Source organism: Cibotium barometz, chromosome 23 (assembly GCF_041138505.1).
Source record: "Cibotium barometz isolate CiBa-2024 chromosome 23, ASM4113850v1, whole genome shotgun sequence".
Taxonomy (NCBI): domain Eukaryota; kingdom Viridiplantae; phylum Streptophyta; class Polypodiopsida; order Cyatheales; family Cibotiaceae; genus Cibotium; species Cibotium barometz.
The window spans coordinates 30,136,888-30,158,203 of record NC_141068.1 but is presented as its reverse complement, the minus strand read 5'-3'; the positions used below and the strand labels follow the sequence as shown (position 1 = coordinate 30,158,203).

General features: G+C 42.7%; 1 protein-coding gene across 2 annotated transcripts in view; it reads right to left on the bottom strand.

Annotated features, from left to right (window-relative positions):
* Positions 1 to 2,973: 2,973 nt before the first annotated feature.
* LOC147625838 (PHD finger protein ING1-like) overlaps positions 2,974 to 21,316 on the bottom strand; it is a 53,362-nt gene continuing 35,019 nt past the window's right edge. The window contains exons 2-8 of one of the 2 annotated variants that reach the window (XM_086817415.1): positions 20,149 to 20,220; positions 4,318 to 4,496; positions 4,138 to 4,201; positions 3,910 to 4,012; positions 3,695 to 3,818; positions 3,369 to 3,474; positions 2,974 to 3,287 (exon numbers count right to left, since the gene is read on the bottom strand). In XM_086817415.1, coding sequence (XP_086673541.1) covers positions 3,271 to 3,287; positions 3,369 to 3,474; positions 3,695 to 3,818; positions 3,910 to 4,012; positions 4,138 to 4,201; positions 4,318 to 4,496; positions 20,149 to 20,220 — 665 coding nt within the window. In that variant the 3' untranslated portion in view covers positions 2,974 to 3,270. The remainder of the gene's footprint in view (positions 3,288 to 3,368; positions 3,475 to 3,694; positions 3,819 to 3,909; positions 4,013 to 4,137; positions 4,202 to 4,317; positions 4,497 to 20,148; positions 20,221 to 21,316) is intronic. The other variant, XM_086817416.1, reaches the window with a different exon arrangement.

Genomic DNA, 21,316 nt, shown 5'->3' with positions numbered 1-21,316 from the left:
AGGTGGGATTTGCCAAAAAGAATGAATATGGCATTATTGAGCCCAATCCATTGTGTGCACACCAATCAAGGAAATCCAGACTGTGGGTCATACGATGGACCAGGCTTCTGCCCAGCATGGCCCCCCATCCATAAATGTACCTCGCTGTATGGTTGCCATGGATGATGAGGGTATGGTGCATGCACACTTTGTGATACTTTGGCATTGAATGTGAGCGATTGTTTTTTAGAAGAACCACGAGCCAATTCTAGAAGCATGTTTGGTAGATTAGCTTTTGACATCTTTGGGGTATTTGTGTTCCTTTTGTGGGGTTATGTCATTAGGTTTAAGCAAGTTTTTTTTATGTGAAGTGCTTAGCTGAGTGACTCAAGTAGAAACAAAGACTCTTATGAAGTGAAGGAAGTGAATACAAGTGTGAAGAGTAGTAGGGTGTAGAATTTTTTACAACATACTTTGAAGAGCTTAAGAGTGGAGTGTGGTGTAATAGCAAAAACACCGAGAGGATGAAAAAATAATAAGATTCATCACTTGAGCTTAGCGACGTCGATGGAATAGGTAGAAAAATTTGGATCTGCAAACTAAACTATTTAATACACAATGTTGTAGAGACCCATATTAACAACTCCATTTCTATTTGACACAAATAAAAAAACTTATGAACATAATAAATTTATATTTGCGAATATGAACACCACCAATTATTTTGGAAGCAAAAGATACATGCTTTGATATTTTTCCTCAAAATTTTAATTTGCCAAAAGATTCCACAAAGATAACTAGTTTATCAAAAAATATTTATTTAAAACACATGAAATGATTGTATTAAAAAAACATTCAATAATTAACGACCATATACTTTAAATGAAATTTGAAAATGAAACAATTGAAAAAAAACACAACACAATAATAAGAACTTATATCATAAAGACATTGTTAAATCATGAACACCAATTTTTCCTATAATCAAAGAAATACAAGGTGGAAATAACAAAGCTTATACATTAACTAAAGAACAATTTTTAATTCAAATACATAAAGCATAAGGTTAACACTAAAACCATGGCCTTTGATCCTCAAGAAATAAAATCACATGAACTTGCATATATTGCACTATATTGCACATGGACTTGCATATATTGAACTATATTGAGTAGAAGAGCTCCAAAATTTATATCTCTTCTCTTACATGCACTAACCATGGATAATTTCAAAGCATACAACATTATCATAACAAAAATGCAAATATTAACAACTGCACCATGGCAAATAAGGGACTACACAAATATACTTCCAAAATTGTTAATCCATTGTTTGAACATAAGACCTTAAAAAAAAAACACCACAATGAAATAACAAGTACACATTATCTTATGCGATTAGAACAAATACTAAGACGAGAAAGAACCACAAATAATGTATCAATTCTAATTAAAAATGAATTTGAAGCAATAAACAAATACAGTAGCCATGGAACAACATTGCTTTATAAAAGCTTGGTTTTTGTAACAATCAACTACAACTTCACAAATAATTTGACAAGCATATAGACCCCCACATCCAAATATAAAACTATTCTTAATACTTATAAAAGAAAATACCTATTTAAAACACCAACTCACAATAAGATAATTCTTCTAGGCGACTTCAATATATACATATAATCAAAATTCAGAAAAATTCATTGAATTAGGAACTCATCAGTAAACCACACTCAAATGATCACCAATGGATAAACTATAATAATAAATTACAGAACAATTACTACATACAGGTTGGATCACTATGGAATCATAAAACAACACTTGTTCACAACTAGAGCAAAGGCGAGACAATCATTTACAAAGGGAATTTGCAAGTTATTTGTTTTGGGAGGGTGGCATGTTAGTTCACCTTGTTAAGGGAGGGACCATGAGAAAGATTCCTATTGTTGCTTTAGGGAGGGTGTTGACAATAAAGCTCCAATAGAAGTATACATGTGTGCATGTCTACGAGAGTGCAAATGTGTGTGTGTGTGTGCGCACGTGCGTCTATGAGAGTGCAAATGTGTGTGTGAATGCATGAATGGTGATTCACAAAGAAATAAAAAGTCAAGAGTGAGGAACCTGAAGTTGATCCAAGTTGAAGCACCTTGGTTTATCCTATTTCTTTTTACTATCATATGCAGTACATTTGCCTGACCAACTGCCGTGTATGTGTACGAGTGTGCACGCACTTGCACATGCCCGTTCTCTACTAATATTAGCCTTCACTATGGATGAGTGTACCCCTTCACCTCCAAATAAGTGATAGAAACTCAATATTGTGTTTTGTTTACTAAGATTTGTCTATTGAATGGCAAATTGGATCTCTGAGAACCCCTATAGCATGCTATCATAAAAATAAAATGAAATGGAGATATGAGGTGAGGCCAACATGCAAATATCACATTGCATCTCGCTATCTGCTGCACTTGGAGGATCATGAGCTGCTTGGACAAATACTTCAAAGCAATTTGCATGTCCACTAATACAGCAGAAGATGGATCCCACACACCAATCACATGGTCAAGATGGATTTAGAATGCGCCATTGCTATGCCCGACTGGTGGCCATCAATCACATAGGTTGCTTGCTTTAATTCTAACAATGAGCCCTTCATGTCATGTTGGCTTCATAAACAAAGTGAGATTTTTGCAATAATAGTGCTTGGTTGACACAATCTTCTGTTCTTGTTGGCTAAACATTTAGTAGGTTACCATCTGCACTACAATGCAGCCAATAGAAAAAGACATATGTGGGGGTATAAATTTATCAGTTTGTATCACATATGCCAGGTGAATCAGAACTGACCTCACATGTATAAAGCTAAGGGAAGTCTGTGATTTGGCCATCAAGAACTGACCTCACCCATGTACAGCTAAGGAAAGTGTGCAATTTGGTGTTAATTTCAAATGCATAAGACCACACTAATGAAAAATACGTAGACACTTCACTGTTAATCTACAGTAGTTAACTTCAAATACATAAGACAAAACTCTAATTAAAAATATGTACACACTTCACTGAACCTACTAGTAGTCATTTTACAAGATTCCTCTTGTACAGTACAACAATGTTCTTCAGGCCCAGTGTTACAACATCAGGAAGAAAGAGAGCCTAGTAGAACTGGGGATGTGAAGTAAGGGACTGAAATGTGCACACTCGGACCTGGGTTTTAGGGACAAGAATTTCCAAATCTGTGGATCTTAACTAATAATCAGGTATGAAAAAAAAATTGAGATCTGCCCGTGGTTCACCAACCAGAGTCACCTGTCCCCACAAATCGGAAGCCATGGACTTGAAAAGGTTCTGACCGTTTAAATCAAAATGCTTTCTGCACCAGAAGCTAACCTCTTCTACGCTGCTTCATTTTGGGCGCACAATCGGGGCAATACCATTTCCCTTTTGGCTGGTCCATGATACCCACACATTCAAAATGAAACCACTCAATTTTGCACTGCAAGCACAGCACGCAAAGAATAGATATACATAAGTAAAAGCATAGAAGGGCATGGCTGATCAACTCATACATACATACATTCACATTTCCACATACATACATACATGTGTGTGTGGTGACACACACACACGCACACACACACACACACACACACATGTATGTGCACGTCCAAAAGCCGTTTGAGAACTACAGAAATAAAAAAGGTTTAAATACTCACATTATCATTGTCACATGCAACCATTTTGCCAAAAGAGACCCGATTACAAAGACAATAAGTCGGTTCGTTTGGATCAATAGGCAGATCAAGGTCCATGCTTACAGGTTGCTCTACTGCCTGCTGTCTGCATGGTTTTGATCAAATGACCAACACAGCTTATTCATAATAAAAATTAACAACCCTAAAGTATATAGAAAAGAGTCCAAGACGATTACTTTCTGCAGTTAGCTTTGATGTCACCTTCCTTTCCAACCATATCAGAGACACCAAGCCTCTGTTCAAAAGCAGACGGACCTCCTGTGAGCTCACTCTCTGCCACTAACCAGAAAGACAAATGCAAAGTTAGATATTTTTAAGATTACCAACTACCGTATCTGTTTAAAAAAAAGGTTTTTCTGATAGACCAAACACATATGAGAAGATATATGCAGAGGGATACAGACCACGCCTAAGCTCCTGATCAAACTTCTTAAGATACTTATCCAGTCGGCGTATGTGGCCATCGACCTGCAATCCAAAAAAGGAGGCCTCCCATTATCAGAAAGAAACAAAAGAAAAACCCAACATGATTCTTCCCCACCAGTCAAATATGGCAAGCTTCAGTAAGCTTATGGAGTACTTACTCTCTCGTAAGTTTGTGTTGCCAATCTAATCTTTTGTTCAGCAATTTCTTTGCATATGTCAGTTGCATCTGTTACTTTCCTTGAAAAAGAGAAGGCCTGCAGCATACTGTCAGACTCAGAGGCCTTCTTTGCATCTTCCAGTTCCTGCTCATACTGCTCTTCCAACTGCTGCTGGCATTCTACAAAACAGTAAAACCTTTCAGTAAGTGCAAGAGGTAAAGAAATACAGAAACACTATCACACACTGGAATCAGGATGATATAAGGCCTTTTTCACATGGCCTGCCCCCGTTCGGGCCTCCTAGGGCTTGTCTAGATCTGCCTAAGGGATTGAATTATCCCATAAACTGTAGAACACTTGTGCCTATGTGCTAGGGCTTTCAGAGATAGAAAGAAGAGCACAACATCTACAAGAGTCCTAATCTATTGTCTGTATTATGTACAAGAAAGGAGTAATACAACTGAATCCCTAGTACAATGGCCAAGTGAAAGCATCAACTGCAGGCCTGTGACATGCTGTACACTCCTAACTAGCACTTTGCCTACAGAGAAACACTCTATGAAGTCCAACGCTGATGAAAGAAGATGATTATGACGATTTGGCTACCCATGTATATATATATGCACCAATGGTATTGGTTGGTTTGTTTTACTGCTGTTGGCCAGGTCCATGACCTGCCACATGTCATCGCTGCCATGTCATCATCGTCACGTGGCACCTGCGCCTGCCCACAGGCCTGTACATGCTATCCTCTGTGTACCACAAGTGAGTTGTGTCACATTATCCCCCACTTGCATTGTAGCTGTCCTTAATTGCATGGTGTCCATATGAAGTACATTTCCATAAAACGAAAAGATCCAAGCAAATCTCATGCAAGATACCCAAAAACTTGAACACTAGGAGACCACTTTGTGTACAGTGCGAAGGCTCACATTCTGTCCTTGCTGCGTCAGCACAAAGACCTGTAAAGAAACCTGCGGATGACCAATTTTTGCCTGATCCGACACTTTCCGTCCGTCCAACCATCCATGAAAAAACATTGATGACTGAGTATCCCATGGGAAGAACACTGCAGAGAATGACTTGAGAAAACTCCACTATTCACACTCCAACCACTAATGTATTGGCTTAGATGAGCACAAGAATTGCTTGCACTAGCTCCAATGCACCTTGAAGGAAGAAAGCACAAAAACAATACTCCTCAAAAATGTTGCACCAAATCTGTATCCATCAGTACTACTCGGTACCAAATGTCTAAACCACCCATGTCCTCATCCGTTAATACACCAAAGTCAAAACCCCGATTGTTGTCAGTACAATCTCCAAGAAATCTGTCCTGGAAGATTCACCCATTGGCCTATCCTCCCAAGACGAAGACAAATATGATGATATGTCCTCATGTGGTGCGCCTCCATAACATCAGAAACTAAAGATACTCCACCCCACATAAACGGCAGGTGAGAAGAGCCCTCCTAAACAACCCCAAAAAGTAAAGCGACCGCCATTGAAGCCAAAGATTCTCCATTTACTGCAAACGGCAACTTTGAAGACTCTCTAAAAGATGTTCAAATTAGGGATTGGAGAGATTAGAGTGGAAAGAAGTGATGGTTAAGCATGGTGATTAAGCATAGAGATCAATTTAATGAAGGAGATAGACACAAGAGAATGAGCAAAAGAGATGAACACAAGTGCCTAGCAAAAAGGAAGAGCATTATTCTTCATTAGTTGATGAGCCTTACATAGGCACCATTACAACAGCTCTGTTTGACAAGTAAATGTAACTCCTTTCAACCTTTACACACTCTAATGTTTGGTGGATAATTATTTGTTATTTCTAACACTCCCCCTCAAATGATTATCCATCACTTAAGACATGTAGATTTACTAAGCTCTACTCATAGTCACAAGAAACGTATCGTCTGTTTCGTCGTTTTGACACGTTTCATTTCGTTTCATCTTTGTGGACGAAATGGAGAGGTCTTGAAGTGACACTTGTCAAATCAAATTGGAGAAGAGTGAAAATTTGAGAAAAATGTAGGAAATTTCAACAATCCGGTGTGAAATTAGATGCGATTAAGTCCCCAAGGCGTTAGCCTAGTGGATAAGACCTTGGACTTTCTACGGGAGGTCTTGGGTTCAAATCCTCTTGGGGACATCTTATACTAAGGGTGTGTTTACGTGCAAGTGGGCACGTAGGAGCCATCCACACTCCTTAGGCTGTCATCATTAGATTGTCATGGTGCTTGCTTCCACCTTCCTCTTCGGCGATCATGTAGCGACAACAGTGTGCAATGCATACCCTTCAAGCTCACGCTCTGGATCAGGGACGATGGTTGCATTGGACATCAAAGATTGTGACTCGACTTACGACGCCCAGTTCTACCAAACAAAGCTATGCAGGGTGTTCACTCCAATCGACCGAGCGACTAACTTGTGGAGTTTGTCCCGCGGCTTGTCCACTACCTATAAAGTGGCCAATATTTGGAAAGAGTGGTATCCCCTTGTGGTACTCGGGTGTGTGTGTGGTTAGTATGGTGTGTGTAGCCGAGTGAAATTCTCATGTGCGACTAGGAATAGAATAAGATCTCATGAAAAAAAGAAGAAGATGCGATTAAGGTTGAAAGTACGAAACTAGGACTTATAAATTGAAAAAATTTGAAGAAATTGTAAGAAATTCCAACAATTGGGTGTGAAATTAGGTGTAATTGAGGTTGAAGTATGAAATTGGGATTTATGAATTGGAAGAAAAGGAAAAATTGAAGAGCTAGTGAAACACTAGTAGGAAATTTGAACAATTGAGTGTGAAACTAGATGAAATTGACCAAGAAGACAAATTTGGGCAAAACAATAATCTAACCATTGAGCTTGAAAGTACCAAATTGGGATTTATAAATTGGAAGAAAGTGAGAAATTGAAGAGCTAGTGGAATACTTCTAAGAAATTTCAGCAATTGGGTGTCAAATTACGTGACATTGGCAAAGAAGTCAATTTTACACAAGAAACATTCAATCTATTTTATCGTTTTGTCTTTACAGATTTTTAAAGAAAATTGAGATGAAAGAGGAGAAAAAATTGAAGGGAAAGAATATAATCAGAGTGAGGAACATCCTGCAATAAACCATGCTGGGCAATACCTCTACGAATAAAAAAAGCAGAATTTGTACCACTACCCTCATAAAAAAGCTGCGGACCGGACTGGGAGAGCCAAGCAACTGCCCCCCAAGTCACATGCATGGCTTGGCCACTCAGTTTGCCCATAAGTTGGGCTACAGGACTCCAAATCTGCTGTGCAATGCTGCATCCCCATAGACAATGTTGTACGGACTCAGAATCTACCGCACATCTAGGATGACAGGAAGGTGCTACACTGAAAACTGATCTCCACTGATTGGTCGGGAGACCACCATGTAAGAATAACCAAAAGAAATGAGAGATCTGGCTCCTTCTGTATGAGTACCAAAGTCTATGCCAATATCTGCGCTGTATCACTGGAGAAATATCATAGCTCTCCCAATGAGGCCTGAGAGTAGGGATCCTATGCATCTATCCAGTGAGGAGAAGCCTGGCATTCCGAACAGTGAAACTGAAAAAAGGAAGGCTTTTCAAAGGATCGAAGGCATCAATCCACTCCCACTCTCCTGGATCCCACTGAAGATATCTGATATGACTGCCACCATATAGCCACAAACACCAAGAGCCATGAGTCACTATCTGAGGAGAAGGGTCAATATACCAGTGCTTCCCCAAGCGATCAACAATCCTCATTGGACTAAGCCTAGTATTTGGGATGATCTCCTCCATACTACATCTCCTCAATCTCCCACTAGGCATGATAGAATAAATGAGGCAATTGTTGGTGTTGGACTCACACACTCACACACACACAAACTTGCACATTAGGGTTAGGTGCAAGATGGAGAAGCTTACACAGAAATGAGAGAGAGAGAGAGAGAGAGAGAGCCAAAAGTGTGGTAGCCACAAAATGCAAGTCAACCCTTGCATGTGTGTCCACATCCATATAATATAGAAGTACAAAATATTATATGTAGAGTGTCCTTTCACACTTGATATCCAAGGGGAAAAACCACATGGGAAAAAGTACCCTTGGTTAAGCCATGTTCACACATAGCACTACCATAAGCGAGCATATGCCTACAAATCACCCCTGTAGTGGAAGTGTGAACCTGTACAAGGTAGCAGATCACTCTCTGTATGAGAGTAAGTCCAAAGCTTTGCGGAAAGCTTCAAACTTTTCTCGAGGTAAAGCCTTTGTGAATAGATCTGCAACATTATCCTGTGTAGGGCAGTAAGATAAACTGATCTCCCTTGCATGCAACCTCTCTCTGACATAGTGATAATGAATCTCAATGTGTTTGGTACGTGCATGAAATACTAGATTTCGTGCCACGGCCATAGCACTCTGGCTATCAGTGAGAATGGTGGTGGGTGTCTGCTGACACTCACGAAGATCAGCCAATAATCTTCTCAACCATACACAATCTATTGTAGCTGTGAAGACTGCCCTGTACTCAGCCTCACAAGTAGATGTGGCAACAATGGGTTGCTTTTTACTCAACCAAGATATGCATGAACTGCCAAGCCCAATCTGAATCACTGTATGCATAAAGCTGCAAGCTGCCCCCCCCGGGATAGAACAAACCAAGATCCAGGGTACCCTGAAGATAACGAAAAATGCGTTTGACTGCTTGCCAATGCTTTGTGTCTGGGCTGTGCATGAGTTTGCTCAACAAAGACACCCCAAAAGATATGTCTGGCCTCGTGTTACACAAGTAAATGAGACATTCCACTGCTTGGCTGTAAATGCCGGCCTCAAAAGGCTCTCCAATATCATGCATAGTAAGCCGTACACCTGGTTCTACTGGAGTAGAAATGGGCTTACATTCATCCATGTGAAACCTTTTTAGCAAACTTTTTATGTACTTAGTTTGCTGCATAACAATGCCATCATCTGTATGCATAAACTGTATGCCAAGATAGTAGTGTAAAGGCCCCAAATCTGACATATCAAATCAGCTTTGAAATCTGAAATTTGTGCTTTGCTAGTACCTGTAATGAGCATGTCATCTACATACACGATGACTATGAGAATATCGGCACCGGTTTTCTTCACATACAATGTGCTTTCAGCTGGACTATTCACATAACCGTGGCTGGTTAGATGAGCATGTATTTTATCATACCAAGCTCTTGGAGCTTGCTTTAACCCATACAATGCTTTGTGTAACCTGCATACTTTATGTTCCTCACCAGGAACTACAAAACCAATGGGCTGATTTACATATACTTCCTCCTGTAAATCCCCATTTAAGAATGGGGTTTTGATGTCCAATTGATGCACTTTCCATCCTTTATGTGCAGCCAATGCAATCACTGATCTTATTGTGGTCATTCTCGAAGTAGGAGCAAAAGTCTCTTCATAATCTATTCCCTTTTTCTGGCAGTAGCCTTTAGCCACAAGTCTTGCTTTGTACCTGTCAATAGTACCATTAGACTTCCTTTTGACTTTGTACACCCACTTTGTTCCAATGACATGCTTGCCTTTAGGCAATTCCACAAGATCCCAAGTATTGTTCTTCATGATAGAAGAGATTTCAGCTTGCATAGCTTGCACCCAATGCTCATTCTCATGTGCTTCTTCATAAGAAGAAGGCTCTTCTGAATCAAAGAGACCACCCATGGCTAATGCAGACTCCCCACGATGTATATTCAATGCATGGCTGGAACTAGCCCTTGTTCTACCTGGGAGTGGAGCTGCAAGTTTGCTTTCTTGCAAAGTTTTCAGCAAGCATCTTGGTACTGACTTGGCTGTGTCTATGGCTGTTTGCTCTTCCCTGACAAGATCTTCCACTTCTTCCATAGAAGGGGGCTGAATGGCTGGTTGTTCCACATGTTCTACATGAGGATTTTCTTGTGTAGGGGCTGGCTGATCTGAATCCCCCCTAATTGCAATGGATAATAGTCCATCAAACATGTCCTGTATGCCTGTATCATTACTTTTATACAAGCTGTACATGGGCTGTTCTGAATTTTCAGCAAATACCACATCTCTACTGACAAAAATCCTTCGTGTTGTTGGATTATAAAGACGGTATCCTTTGCTCTCATTGCTGTAGCCCACAAAAATGCATTTCATTGCTTTGTCATCTAGCTTTGTTCGGAGTTGTCTGGCACATGTGCATATGCCAAACACCCAAATGTACGCATAGAATCCATTGTTGGCTTTCGGCTATACCAAGCCTCAAATGGTGTTATGGTTCTCAAAGCTTTTGTTGGACACCTGTTCAACACATGAGTTGCACACATTATAGCTTCCATCCAAAAATTATGAGGCAACTTTTGTGCTTTCACCATGCATCTTGCCATCTCCATGAGAGATCTATTTTTTCTTTCAACTACACCATTCTGCTGCGGTGTATAAGGCACAGTACATTGGTGTTTGATGCCCTTTTGAAGCATATAATCCTTGAATGCATTTGACATGTATTCTCCACCTCTATCTGAGCGGAGTGTTTGGACTTTACATCCACACATATTTTCAGCCATTGCTACAAAGTGTCGAAAGCATGCAAACACCTCTGCTTTCGCTTTCAAAGGGTAAACCCAAGCAAACCTGGAGTAGTCATCAATGAATGTGACGAAGTAAAGATGCCCCCCTATGGATGGTGTCCGCATTGGACCACATACAACACTATGTATGAGCTGTAATTTACTTTCAGCTCTAGCAGCTCCATCTTTGGGGAATGGTTTTCGTTGCATCTTTCCCAAAATACACCCCTCACATACATGTCTTGGTGGAGACTCAAGAGGCGGCATATTTTCAACCATATGATGCTTCTGCAAAAGCATCAAACTCCGAAAATTTACATGCCCAAAACGAGCATGCCATAGCTCTGCATCATGCATAGCAGGAGTGTGGGTAGCCACTGTATTTGCATCATAAGTACGCTTGTCATAGCTGTCCAGCTTATACAAGCCTTTGTATCATGTTCTAGAAGTGACTATTTCATAACCCTTTGATGGGTCTTTTACCAAACACTTCCCATCTTCAAATTCAACCTTTAAACCTTGGTCGTTTATGGCTGAGACGGAGAGCAGATTTTTCTTTATGCCTGAAACATACAATACATTTTTCATACATATATTGGCACCATTGGCTGCAATAAGTATGACATTGCCAATTCCCTTTACTGGATATGTGGTATGATCTGCATATGATACAGTGCGGCCATTTGAAGCATAAACCAAGTGCTGAAATACATCTTTGCATGAAGTGATGTGGCTTGAAGCACCACTATCAAAATACCATGATACATCCTGTCTGTCAGATCCAATGCAAGACATATCATTGTCTGAAGCACTTGGTGTGTCACTAGTGCATGTGACCAAAAAAGTGTACTCTTCCTGACCAAAAAAGTGTACTCTTCCTGAATTACATTAGCTGATTGCTGTGCTTTGTCATTAGAAGAGTCTGCTATTGCATTGCCTGCTTCTTTCCTTTTCTCTTTTGCAATGCGCTTCCTACATTCACTGATGTAGTGTCCAGGCTTATGGCAGTAGTGACACTTGCCTTTCTTTTTAAGCTTGTTTGCATCCCCTTTGTCAGACTTTTCACCACCAGAAGAGGGCTATCCATGACCAGCCTTGCTAGACTGTTGTCCCCCATGCTTAAAGCTCTTTGCTTTACCCTTATCCTTGGCTGTAAATGCCTTGTCTCCACCACGGTTGCTTGCTAAGTTTACTCTTGTTTGCTCTTCCTGCAAGAGTAAACCCACCAGCTCTTCAAAAGTGACGGGATCACCACCTCCTCTCATAGAGGTTGAGAGAGGTGTGAAAGCCCAAGTAGGAAGGTGGTAAAGAATGAAGAGTGTTGGTCACCAACTGTCTGTCTGGGATAACCTCATCAATGTTGAGCAATTGTTCTTGCAAATCTTTCACTTTGGTGAGATGATCTGCCATGGAATCACCCTCATCCATAGAAAGAAGATCCAATTGCCTCTTCAAGTAGGCAACTCTTGCCTCGTTGCGTACCTGATACATTGCTTCCAATGTGTCCCATGCAAGCTTCGATGTCTTGCAAGAACGAATGTGCGGAATAATAGTCCTTTTCACTGAAAGGGCTATCAATGACATGGCCTGTGCATCCCTAGAGTCCCATCTCTTTTGCTCTTGTGTGGAAGCAGGTTCTACTTCAGGAGCTCTTTGAGCACCTTCCCTTTGAGGCGTGGCTGGCTGTATGGTAAGTGGGCGTGTGTCATCACCACACACGATGCCCCAAAGCCCTTTGGCTACTAGCAAATTACGGATCATGAAACTCCAGAGGGAGTAGTTAGATCCATCCAACTTGTCCTCTTGGGTGAGCGCACCAAATACATCTGTAGCATTTTGAGCCATGTCAACAAAATATACCTGCAAGCAAACCAAGCACCAATGTGCACTGCTAGGCAACCCAATGTCCTGTGCAAATGTTTGCCTGCAAACTGAAGCAAGTGTAAACCTGCACCAAATTGTCCAATTACACACAATGTGTATACATATGCGACAAATCATAGCTGAATGCCCAATTACATGCTCCAACCTGAAAAGCCCCAACTTTTACGCACTCCAATCGCTTCAATGTGCAGTTAATTGGCCAATTTTCACAAAAGCCCGAAATTTCTGCAGTTGAAAGAGCCTCAATTTGCTGATTTTGACCTCAATTTGGAAACCCCCCAAATTCCAACCCAAACTTCATGAATGGCACCACCTGCAATTTTTCTGGCAAAGGGGAATTTGGCAAACCCCAAAAGATTGCTAAACCTGCACCAGAATGCCTGCAATGTTTTTTTTTCTTTGTTTATTTTGTTATTTTCTGAAATAAAAGTACCTGCAGCGGGGGATCACGGAGCTGCAGGCATGAGTGTGTTAGCCCACGGCCTTTGCGTGCACAGTCAGCTGCAACCACTCGGCCAGGAGGAGGCGGAGGTCTGCGCTCACAATACATGCATGAAACTCCCTTGATCCATCTCTGAGAGAAGCCCATATGACTAAGAGTACCCTCAAGGAAGTCCCAATCCACTCTATCAGAGGCCTTCTCAAAATACAAGAGTAGAATGGCTAAGGGCTGATTGCTTGCTTTAGCCCATTCGACGGCCTCCCAAAACGAGAAAAGATGCTCCTCCCGTGTAAGAATCCATTCTAGGTATCATGAATAACATCCTGCAAAATTGACTGCAACCTGATGCTCACTGCCTTAGCAAGAATCTTATAGGCAGTCCCAAGTAAGGTGATAGGTCTCCACTGGCCAGTCAATGTCTTATCCCCGCTCTTAGGAATAAGATAAATAAGCCCCTCAGTGAGAGAAGAAGGCATAGAACCTGTGTCCCACATCTCCTGCAAAGCCGATGTGATCTCAGCCCCAATCTCATCCCAAAAAGTAATGAAAAAAACAAGGGAGAGGCCATCCTCCCCTGGACACTTACCATGAGGTAAGGCATGAAGAGCATGACTGAACTCCTGCATAGAAAAAGGCATGGGCATCCAGAGCGGCACACATCTCCTCAGTGATCAAATGTGGCAATGCATTCCAAACCTTCCTCTGTGCCCTGTGTCTCAAATCAGAATGCGGCTCAGCACTAAGAAGCTCGCAATAGAAATCGGTGGCAATCTGTCTAACCATAAGAGGATCTGAGTGAAGAGTGCCATGTGAATCCTGCAACTGCCTGACACTATCTCTGGCATGAGATGGGCCGTGAGAAGCAAAGAAATGTTTGTTACCTCTGCCACCCATTTGTGTCCAAAAGGATTCCTAGGCATGGAAACGGTACTCCGCACGCTGCTCAAGAGAGTGATGAAGTTCTGCTCTAACAATACATAAAGAATCTGAAACCCATTGAGCATGAGGATGTTTCTCGTGCTCTTTCTGCAAGGCAGCCAATCTACGTCTAATAGCCCTTTCTAAGTCCAAGGCCTCTTGCCTCTTAGACAGGGCACATGTGTGATAAAAGTCACTAATATCACAGAGAGCAGAGGCCAGGCTTTGAGAGGCCTGTAAGAAGTCATGAGATCTCCAAATATCAAGCATACGACACGATAGCTCTGCATCTGAAAACAAATGATCAGGGATGCGTACATGGGGTGCTGATCCATGGCAATTCGGATCTCTAATACATAAAACCACTCGGCAATGATCCGATTTGGAGGTGCCTGTAGCAATCAAAGTATGTCCACCTCTGTCAAGCACCCAATCATCCACATAAAATTTGTCTAACCGTGCATAGATACATCCTACATCTCTTCTCCTGTTAGACCATGAATAAAGAAGAGTGGATGGACTCCTCAAAATGTCATCCTCATGCCAACAATCTCTACCATGAATGGAGAGTATAAACCTCTCCCAAGACGCTCTTTCAAGAGGATGCACCAAGCCCTCATGTCCACCTCTTTTATCCGTTGGCATCTCAACCATGTTAAAATCCCCACCAATAATCCAATGGTCGGCAAGAGGCATCAATGTAGTGAGAGATTTCCAAAAGGCAATCCTCTCACCTCTATGGTTAGGAGCATAGAGGTTGAGAATACCAATGCGTGTAGTACCCTGTATAAGAAGGATCCACTGCGCTCTCGCAGGTAAAATGACACCATGTCCAATGATGCAAGGCAAGATCAAAGCTAAAATAGAGATACAAACACCACCCTTGGTACCAACAGCCGGTGACCAAAAGGTGTGTCCCGAGAGAAGCTTGCCTGATCTCCCACACTAACTAGCATCCAGTTTATGCTCTTGCAAGAGCAATATATCCATAGGTCCACCTGTGACTGCACAATGAAGCTGGGTTTTTACAATTTGTTTCCGTCGACGCGGAAAAAAACCCCCAAGACCCTGAATGTTCCAAGAGACAATTCTCATAAAGACTCAGAGTAGGAACGACCAGATCTCGTGGTCGACGAAGGACCCCCTTTAGAGGCGGAAGTACGGCTCGCATAGGTAAGGGAGGGAAAATCTGACGATGTAAACCTTACCTCTCTCTCCCACTCCGGGGAAAAGCCAGGGCTAGTCCTCAAAACTGGAGAGGTACCATGACAATGCGAATGTGCAACATCATCCTCAAGGGTGCAATCATCCTGTAATTGTAATGCAGCATCCTCCTGGGAGGGATCCAGATCATGTGCCTGCAAGGCCTCATCCTCCAAAAAAGGATCAACATCTTGTGAGACAAGAGCTGCATAGGGGTTAGGGTGCTCGACAGGGGGTGTGGATTAAGGGGCAGGTACGGGGGTCCGAGGGTGCCTGCCATCCCTAACCACAACCCAACGATGTGTGGTCTGCTCTGGCAAAGGAGCAGCTGGAGTCTTGGCATCTGCAGAAGGCCTCTGATGGGTAGGACCATGCCGCCTCCTAGCATGGCCCCTCGATCTGGGACAATCTGTAGCAATGTGACCCTGTCGACGACAAATCCGACACTGGTCAGGTTTGCCTGCAATCTACATCCTCTGGCGGAAATGAGATCCGTCAGGTCTCTGAAGCATAACATGATCATCAGTAATCCATGGATCAGGAACAAGCACAAGGACCTGGGGTACACCATCAAGAGTGGCGGTAACAGCCGCGGAAGCTGAGGCGGGAGAGCTCGGGAGGATTGGTACCTCTACAAGCCGGCCAAAGGATGCCCCTATGGAAGCTAAAAGCTTCCAATAGGACCGAGGAAGAGCAGGGAACCGTAGTGAGACCGAGGTAAGGCACTGATCCTCCACCACTGGATCAAAGCCCACCTCGTACTGAAAGAAGAAAATCTTCCTAGGACCAAGAGGAAAGGGGCTGCTAGCCAAAGCCTAAGAAGTAGCTTCTGAAGAATGAAAGTCCACCTGGAAGAAGCCTCGACCAAGTAAACGAGTATCCTGAAAGTGCACAATCAGCTCCGAAGGGAGAGCTGCTAGAAGCCATTCACGGGCCTATGAACGAGAGAGGTGGGAACCATAAACTCTCGCAACAAGGGTAGTCTGGACCTCAAGGTCAATGTCGTGCTGAAGAGAGGTGAGCTCGTCTTGTGAAAAATTGATGATTCTCCCGGCCAGTGCACGTGATGAGAGATTGGCTGCGGCAGAAAAAGCCATAAGACCAATCAAGAAAAGTGGGCGGTTGACTTGAATCTAGATAAAATAGTTGCTGGAAAAACGGGAGCAGAAGAAGGGGGGCAAAGGCGGGGAGCAGCTGGGGAAGCAAGGGCAAAGTTTTAGGCGGGGGCAGCAGAGAGGCAGGCGGGGACTGAAGAAGGCAGGGGGCGGGCAGCAAAGGGGGAGGCGGGGTAGCAAAAGGGGGGCTGGCGGAGGCAGCAAAAGGGGCAGGCGAAGGCAGGTGGGGGGCAGCAGAGAGGGGCTGGCGGGGGCAGCTGAAGGGCGGGGATTGAAAGGCTAGCGAAGGGTAGGTGGGGATTGAGGAAAGGCTAGTGAAGGCTGCAGAGGGGCAGGCGGGGGGTTGCAGAAGGGCACGCGAAGGCAGCAATTGGGCAGGCGAAGGCCGCAGAGGCAGGCGGGAGTAGCAAAGGAGCAAGTAGAGGCAACAGAGGGCAGGCGGGGGCAACAGCGCGGGTTCACGTCACTTTAGCACTCTAGCGCAGGTTCACGTCCAAATTTGGGCCTCCCATGAGTTCAAATGGAAAGAGAAGGCTATAATGACAAGTGGAGAGTCACACAAAAGCTGAAGTGACAAGTGTGAGGCCACTTGTTTCACTTTGATCCACTTTCTTGCCACATGTCCCAATCTAAGAGATGGGTTCTCCCATAATCTTACCTTTAAAAATATCCTAACTGGTAGAGCTTCTGTCAAATGTGCTTTGGCATGTCCCCCCATTTGCTCAATTCAAGACGTAATGACGTGAACGGAATTTCCATCAGAATCGGGCCAAAAATAGTAACTCTTCTAAATTTTAGGGGAGTGATCCTTCGTATTCTAGGATAATCCCCCATTTCCAAAGTTTGTACTTTCCAAATATTTTGATGCCTTGGAGCCACCAGACCCCTTTCATATTGGGAAATGTGTAGGCTGGTGACATCCTCCCTAGCTTCTTAAAAGTTGTCTGCAACTTTAAGCTTCAAGCCATATATCCAAGATAGAATCATGTTCCATCAAGTGAGCGAGACAAGATAGTCTCAAAAATCCAATATAACTGAAAGAATCCATATCCCAAATAAATGGGTGAGACAAAACAGTCCCATAAGTCTAGATATCATAATCGTGTCCCAAAATAAATAGGCAAGACAAAACAGTCCCATAAGTCCAAATATAATAATCATGTCCAAAATAGATGGACGAGACAAAACAATCCCATAAGTCCAAATATCATAATCATGTCCCAAAATAAATGGACAAGACAAAACAAGTCTCCATAATACTAGATTCTAGTCTATTGACCCTTGGTGTAGACATAAGTCTCCTACCAACAACGCGTCAGTTCACATGATCCTTGGCGTAGACATAAGTCCCCTGCCAACCAGGCGTCATGTCCACTCTATCACTTTCACTCTGTGTTGTTACTTTGGCCACACACATTGGATGAGAGGTGGGCTCAAGTAATAAGATAAAACAATCACTCTCACAGACATAGATAGCTTGGTGTTCATGAGCATTTTCACTACACATAGTTTATAGATATTTCGGCCACATTTTCACTACACATAGTTTATAGATATTTCGGCCACCAATAGTTTGTAGGCATTTCGGCCACCAAATCACACTACCCTCTCAAGTGCCCATGTTCCCTTCTATCTACTCTCTATTATTTCACCCACACATAGTATAAACAATCTTCACGAGAGCACGTAGGACAAGAGAATACTACACAGGGTATGTTGTGCTTGACACTACATAGGGCATGTTCTGCTCTCTATTATTCCACCCACATAGTATAAACAATCTTCAGAGCACGTAGGACAAGAGAGCACTACATAGGGTATGTTGTGCTTGACACTACCCTCTTAAGTGCCCATGTTGTGCTTTCTATTGTTTCACCCACACATGGTAGAAACAATCTTCAGGAGAGCACGTAGGGTAAGAGAACACTACACAGGTATGTAAGCCATGAGTTCTGTAAGTCCAATGTATCCCAAATAAAGGAAGCCATAAACAATGTTTTCCTGAAACCATCTCAAGGCAAACAACAATACCTTTCTTCTTGCATGGCTATACAAGGGTTAGTGATCATAAAAAACACTTCATAGTAAATCGCAAAAGCACCAACTTTGCAAACTCAAAGTATACTTAGCTTTTCTTTGCCAGGTTAGTCATGAACCCAAAAGAAAAATCTCCTTACCATATCCTTAAAATATCCCAAGATATATCTCCATATAGCTTGCCTGTAAGCTTGATAATATAATCTGCAATATCCATATGGAAAGGGTGCTAAACACGTGCACATAAAGCCAACTCCATACTTCTAAGATAAATTTTGTGAATTCATAAATCCTTAGACCAAGTTGCCTACTGCTCATGCTCTTGCTTCATAGGCTATGAAGCGGCTGGCCATGCTTAACAGCAATGATGGTAAGTGTGGTTCCCACTTGAGATCTTTTCTCTTCCTTATTGATAGAAGGAAGCCTCCGCTTCCAAGAAAACCTATGCTTTGATACCAATGTAGCTCCCAGTGCCTGGCAGACTAATACCTTTGACACACTTGTTGATACCATCAATGCATATTAAAACATTTAAACACGGCCACAGCCTTAACATATATCCCACACCGCAAAGAGGTCGGAATGGGCCGACACACCCTCCCCCCCGACAGAGTATTTTATTACCCAAGGAGAATAATATCATGTACAAGCTTTGAAGGCCTTATTCTCCCCACGGGAGATGCTGGATTATCCGTATACAAATGCCATAACACATCCCAACACAAGGCAATCGTAAAATTCAGCTGGTACAAAGGCACCAAGCCATCAATATAATCCATATACCTCCATGTGGGTATTGATTCTTTCCCACTGGTTCAACCGGTACAGCTCTCCATTCAGCCGATACAGTAATAACTTGGGCTGGTACAACAAGTACAATGGCTGGTACAGCAAGTACAAGCGCTGGAACAGCAGGTACAGTGGCTGAAACAATAGGTACAGCCCTCAAATCAGCCGGTATAGGGATGGTGCAACCATCAAATATAGGGATGGTGCAACCATCAAGAGGCTATAGAAATAGAGAAACCTTCTGTTGAGGGGAGTGAAGGAGTGTAGGAACTCTCCCCATGAAGTGTTGTAGACAAGAATGCGAGCAACCATCATAGTAGAGGTTAGTCTGTAGCAAGAGAGCCGCTCTTAATGAAGAGAGAGGGCTCCAATTTATAGATTTGGGCCTCCCATGAGCTAAAATGGCAAGAGAAGACTATAATGACAAGTGGAGAGTCACACAATAGCTGAAGTGACAATTGTTGTCCAATCCCGAACTCTTTTTGTCCCACGCCTAACATTATTATAGGCCAATGCCTTAGGGACTTGAAAACCCTTCATAGGAGTCCTACTACACTACCTGCCTGCATCCCTAGACCTCACAGTTGCTCCATCCTCTTGTACCATAATCAAATAGGGCTCGAAAAAGGTCAAAAGTCACCTACTCACTCATAATTCCCTAGTGGTATCACATGCATCCATGCTGCCGATGATGCATGTGGCATTCCCTCGCCCTAATGTTGGAAGAGATCATTCACGATGCTCTCCCCTGACAGTTCTATCTTCAAGTCGTCCATCGGTCTCAAGATCACATAGCACTAAATGTGGAGGAGAGGATTGACAAAAAAATGTGGATATGCTTAATCCCAAAACACCTACTACTTAAGCAGAAAGTACCTTGGAAATGTTGATCCAGCTTTCGTATTTCACTGTAGTTGTCCTTTAATTCCGAAGGAAGTGATGTAATACCTATTCCATACATGAGATAAACACCAATTAAATGCAGTGGCAAACACGTCTTCAGGAGAAACTCTCTTTGATAAATGCATTAAAAATGTAAGACTGAAACAAATTAAGCATGCATCTTTTGATTTTAGTTCTCTTTTCAAATACTCGATTAAAAAAAAAAAACATATGCAGCCACATGCCAAGAAGAAAATACAAGGCCAGCAAGTATCCCCATGCACTACCTCCACATCCTTGACGGCTGTGACAACATCCACTGCTTTTCTTTAGCCAACTTTGTCAAGTAGGTTATCACATGCACTTACTGCACTTGTATGGCACGTGTACATAGCTGCACTATAAATGCAAGTTTTAGGGATAATCTGTTGGGTTAGAGATGTACACTGAGCATGTTGTGAGCCCTATGCCAGGTATCACTCGCTAGTCACCATCAAAGTAGCATAGGATAGGTCTGTCAATCTCCAATGCGTAGTCCCGCACAGTTTTGTAATCCACTTGAAGTTGAAGCATCTAAAAATTGTCCAGGCAGCTTATTAAGCCAAGTGCCAAGTGCTGGACGCAAGCAAGTAAACCAGACAGCTGGCCAGATCCGGATAGGTTGGGCAGCAAGTCGGGCAAGGGGACTGAAGGTCCTATAAATAGGCCCCTCCTCTCCACACTTCAGGCATCTACAAATCAAGCATCTAACGTCCGGTACTCAAGCATCAGATCAAGCATCTAGCATCAGTCAATCTTCAGATCAATCAGCGCACCACATGAGGAGCCAGTTATCAACACAAAGCAGCCCAGTCAACAACCAAGAGCCTGTGATTGCCATCAACCTGCTCAGTTCACGGTTGTTCAGCTCACGTTTGGTCTTCTAGATCTCCAAGCTTAGAAGGCAGCCTGCACATGCACAGATCCTTCTTGGGTGTACAGTTCCTGCCTCTTGTTCAGCCCGGAATTCAGCCTGCACTTATGTTACGTATCTAATACTAATTGTCGGGATTAGGGCCTAATCTGGCACGGTTAGGAGAGCCCTGAAATTAGGGAAGCAAGCTGATATAAGTACTAGGGCTTATTAATAAATCCATGGATACTGGCTATTGATGACTGGATG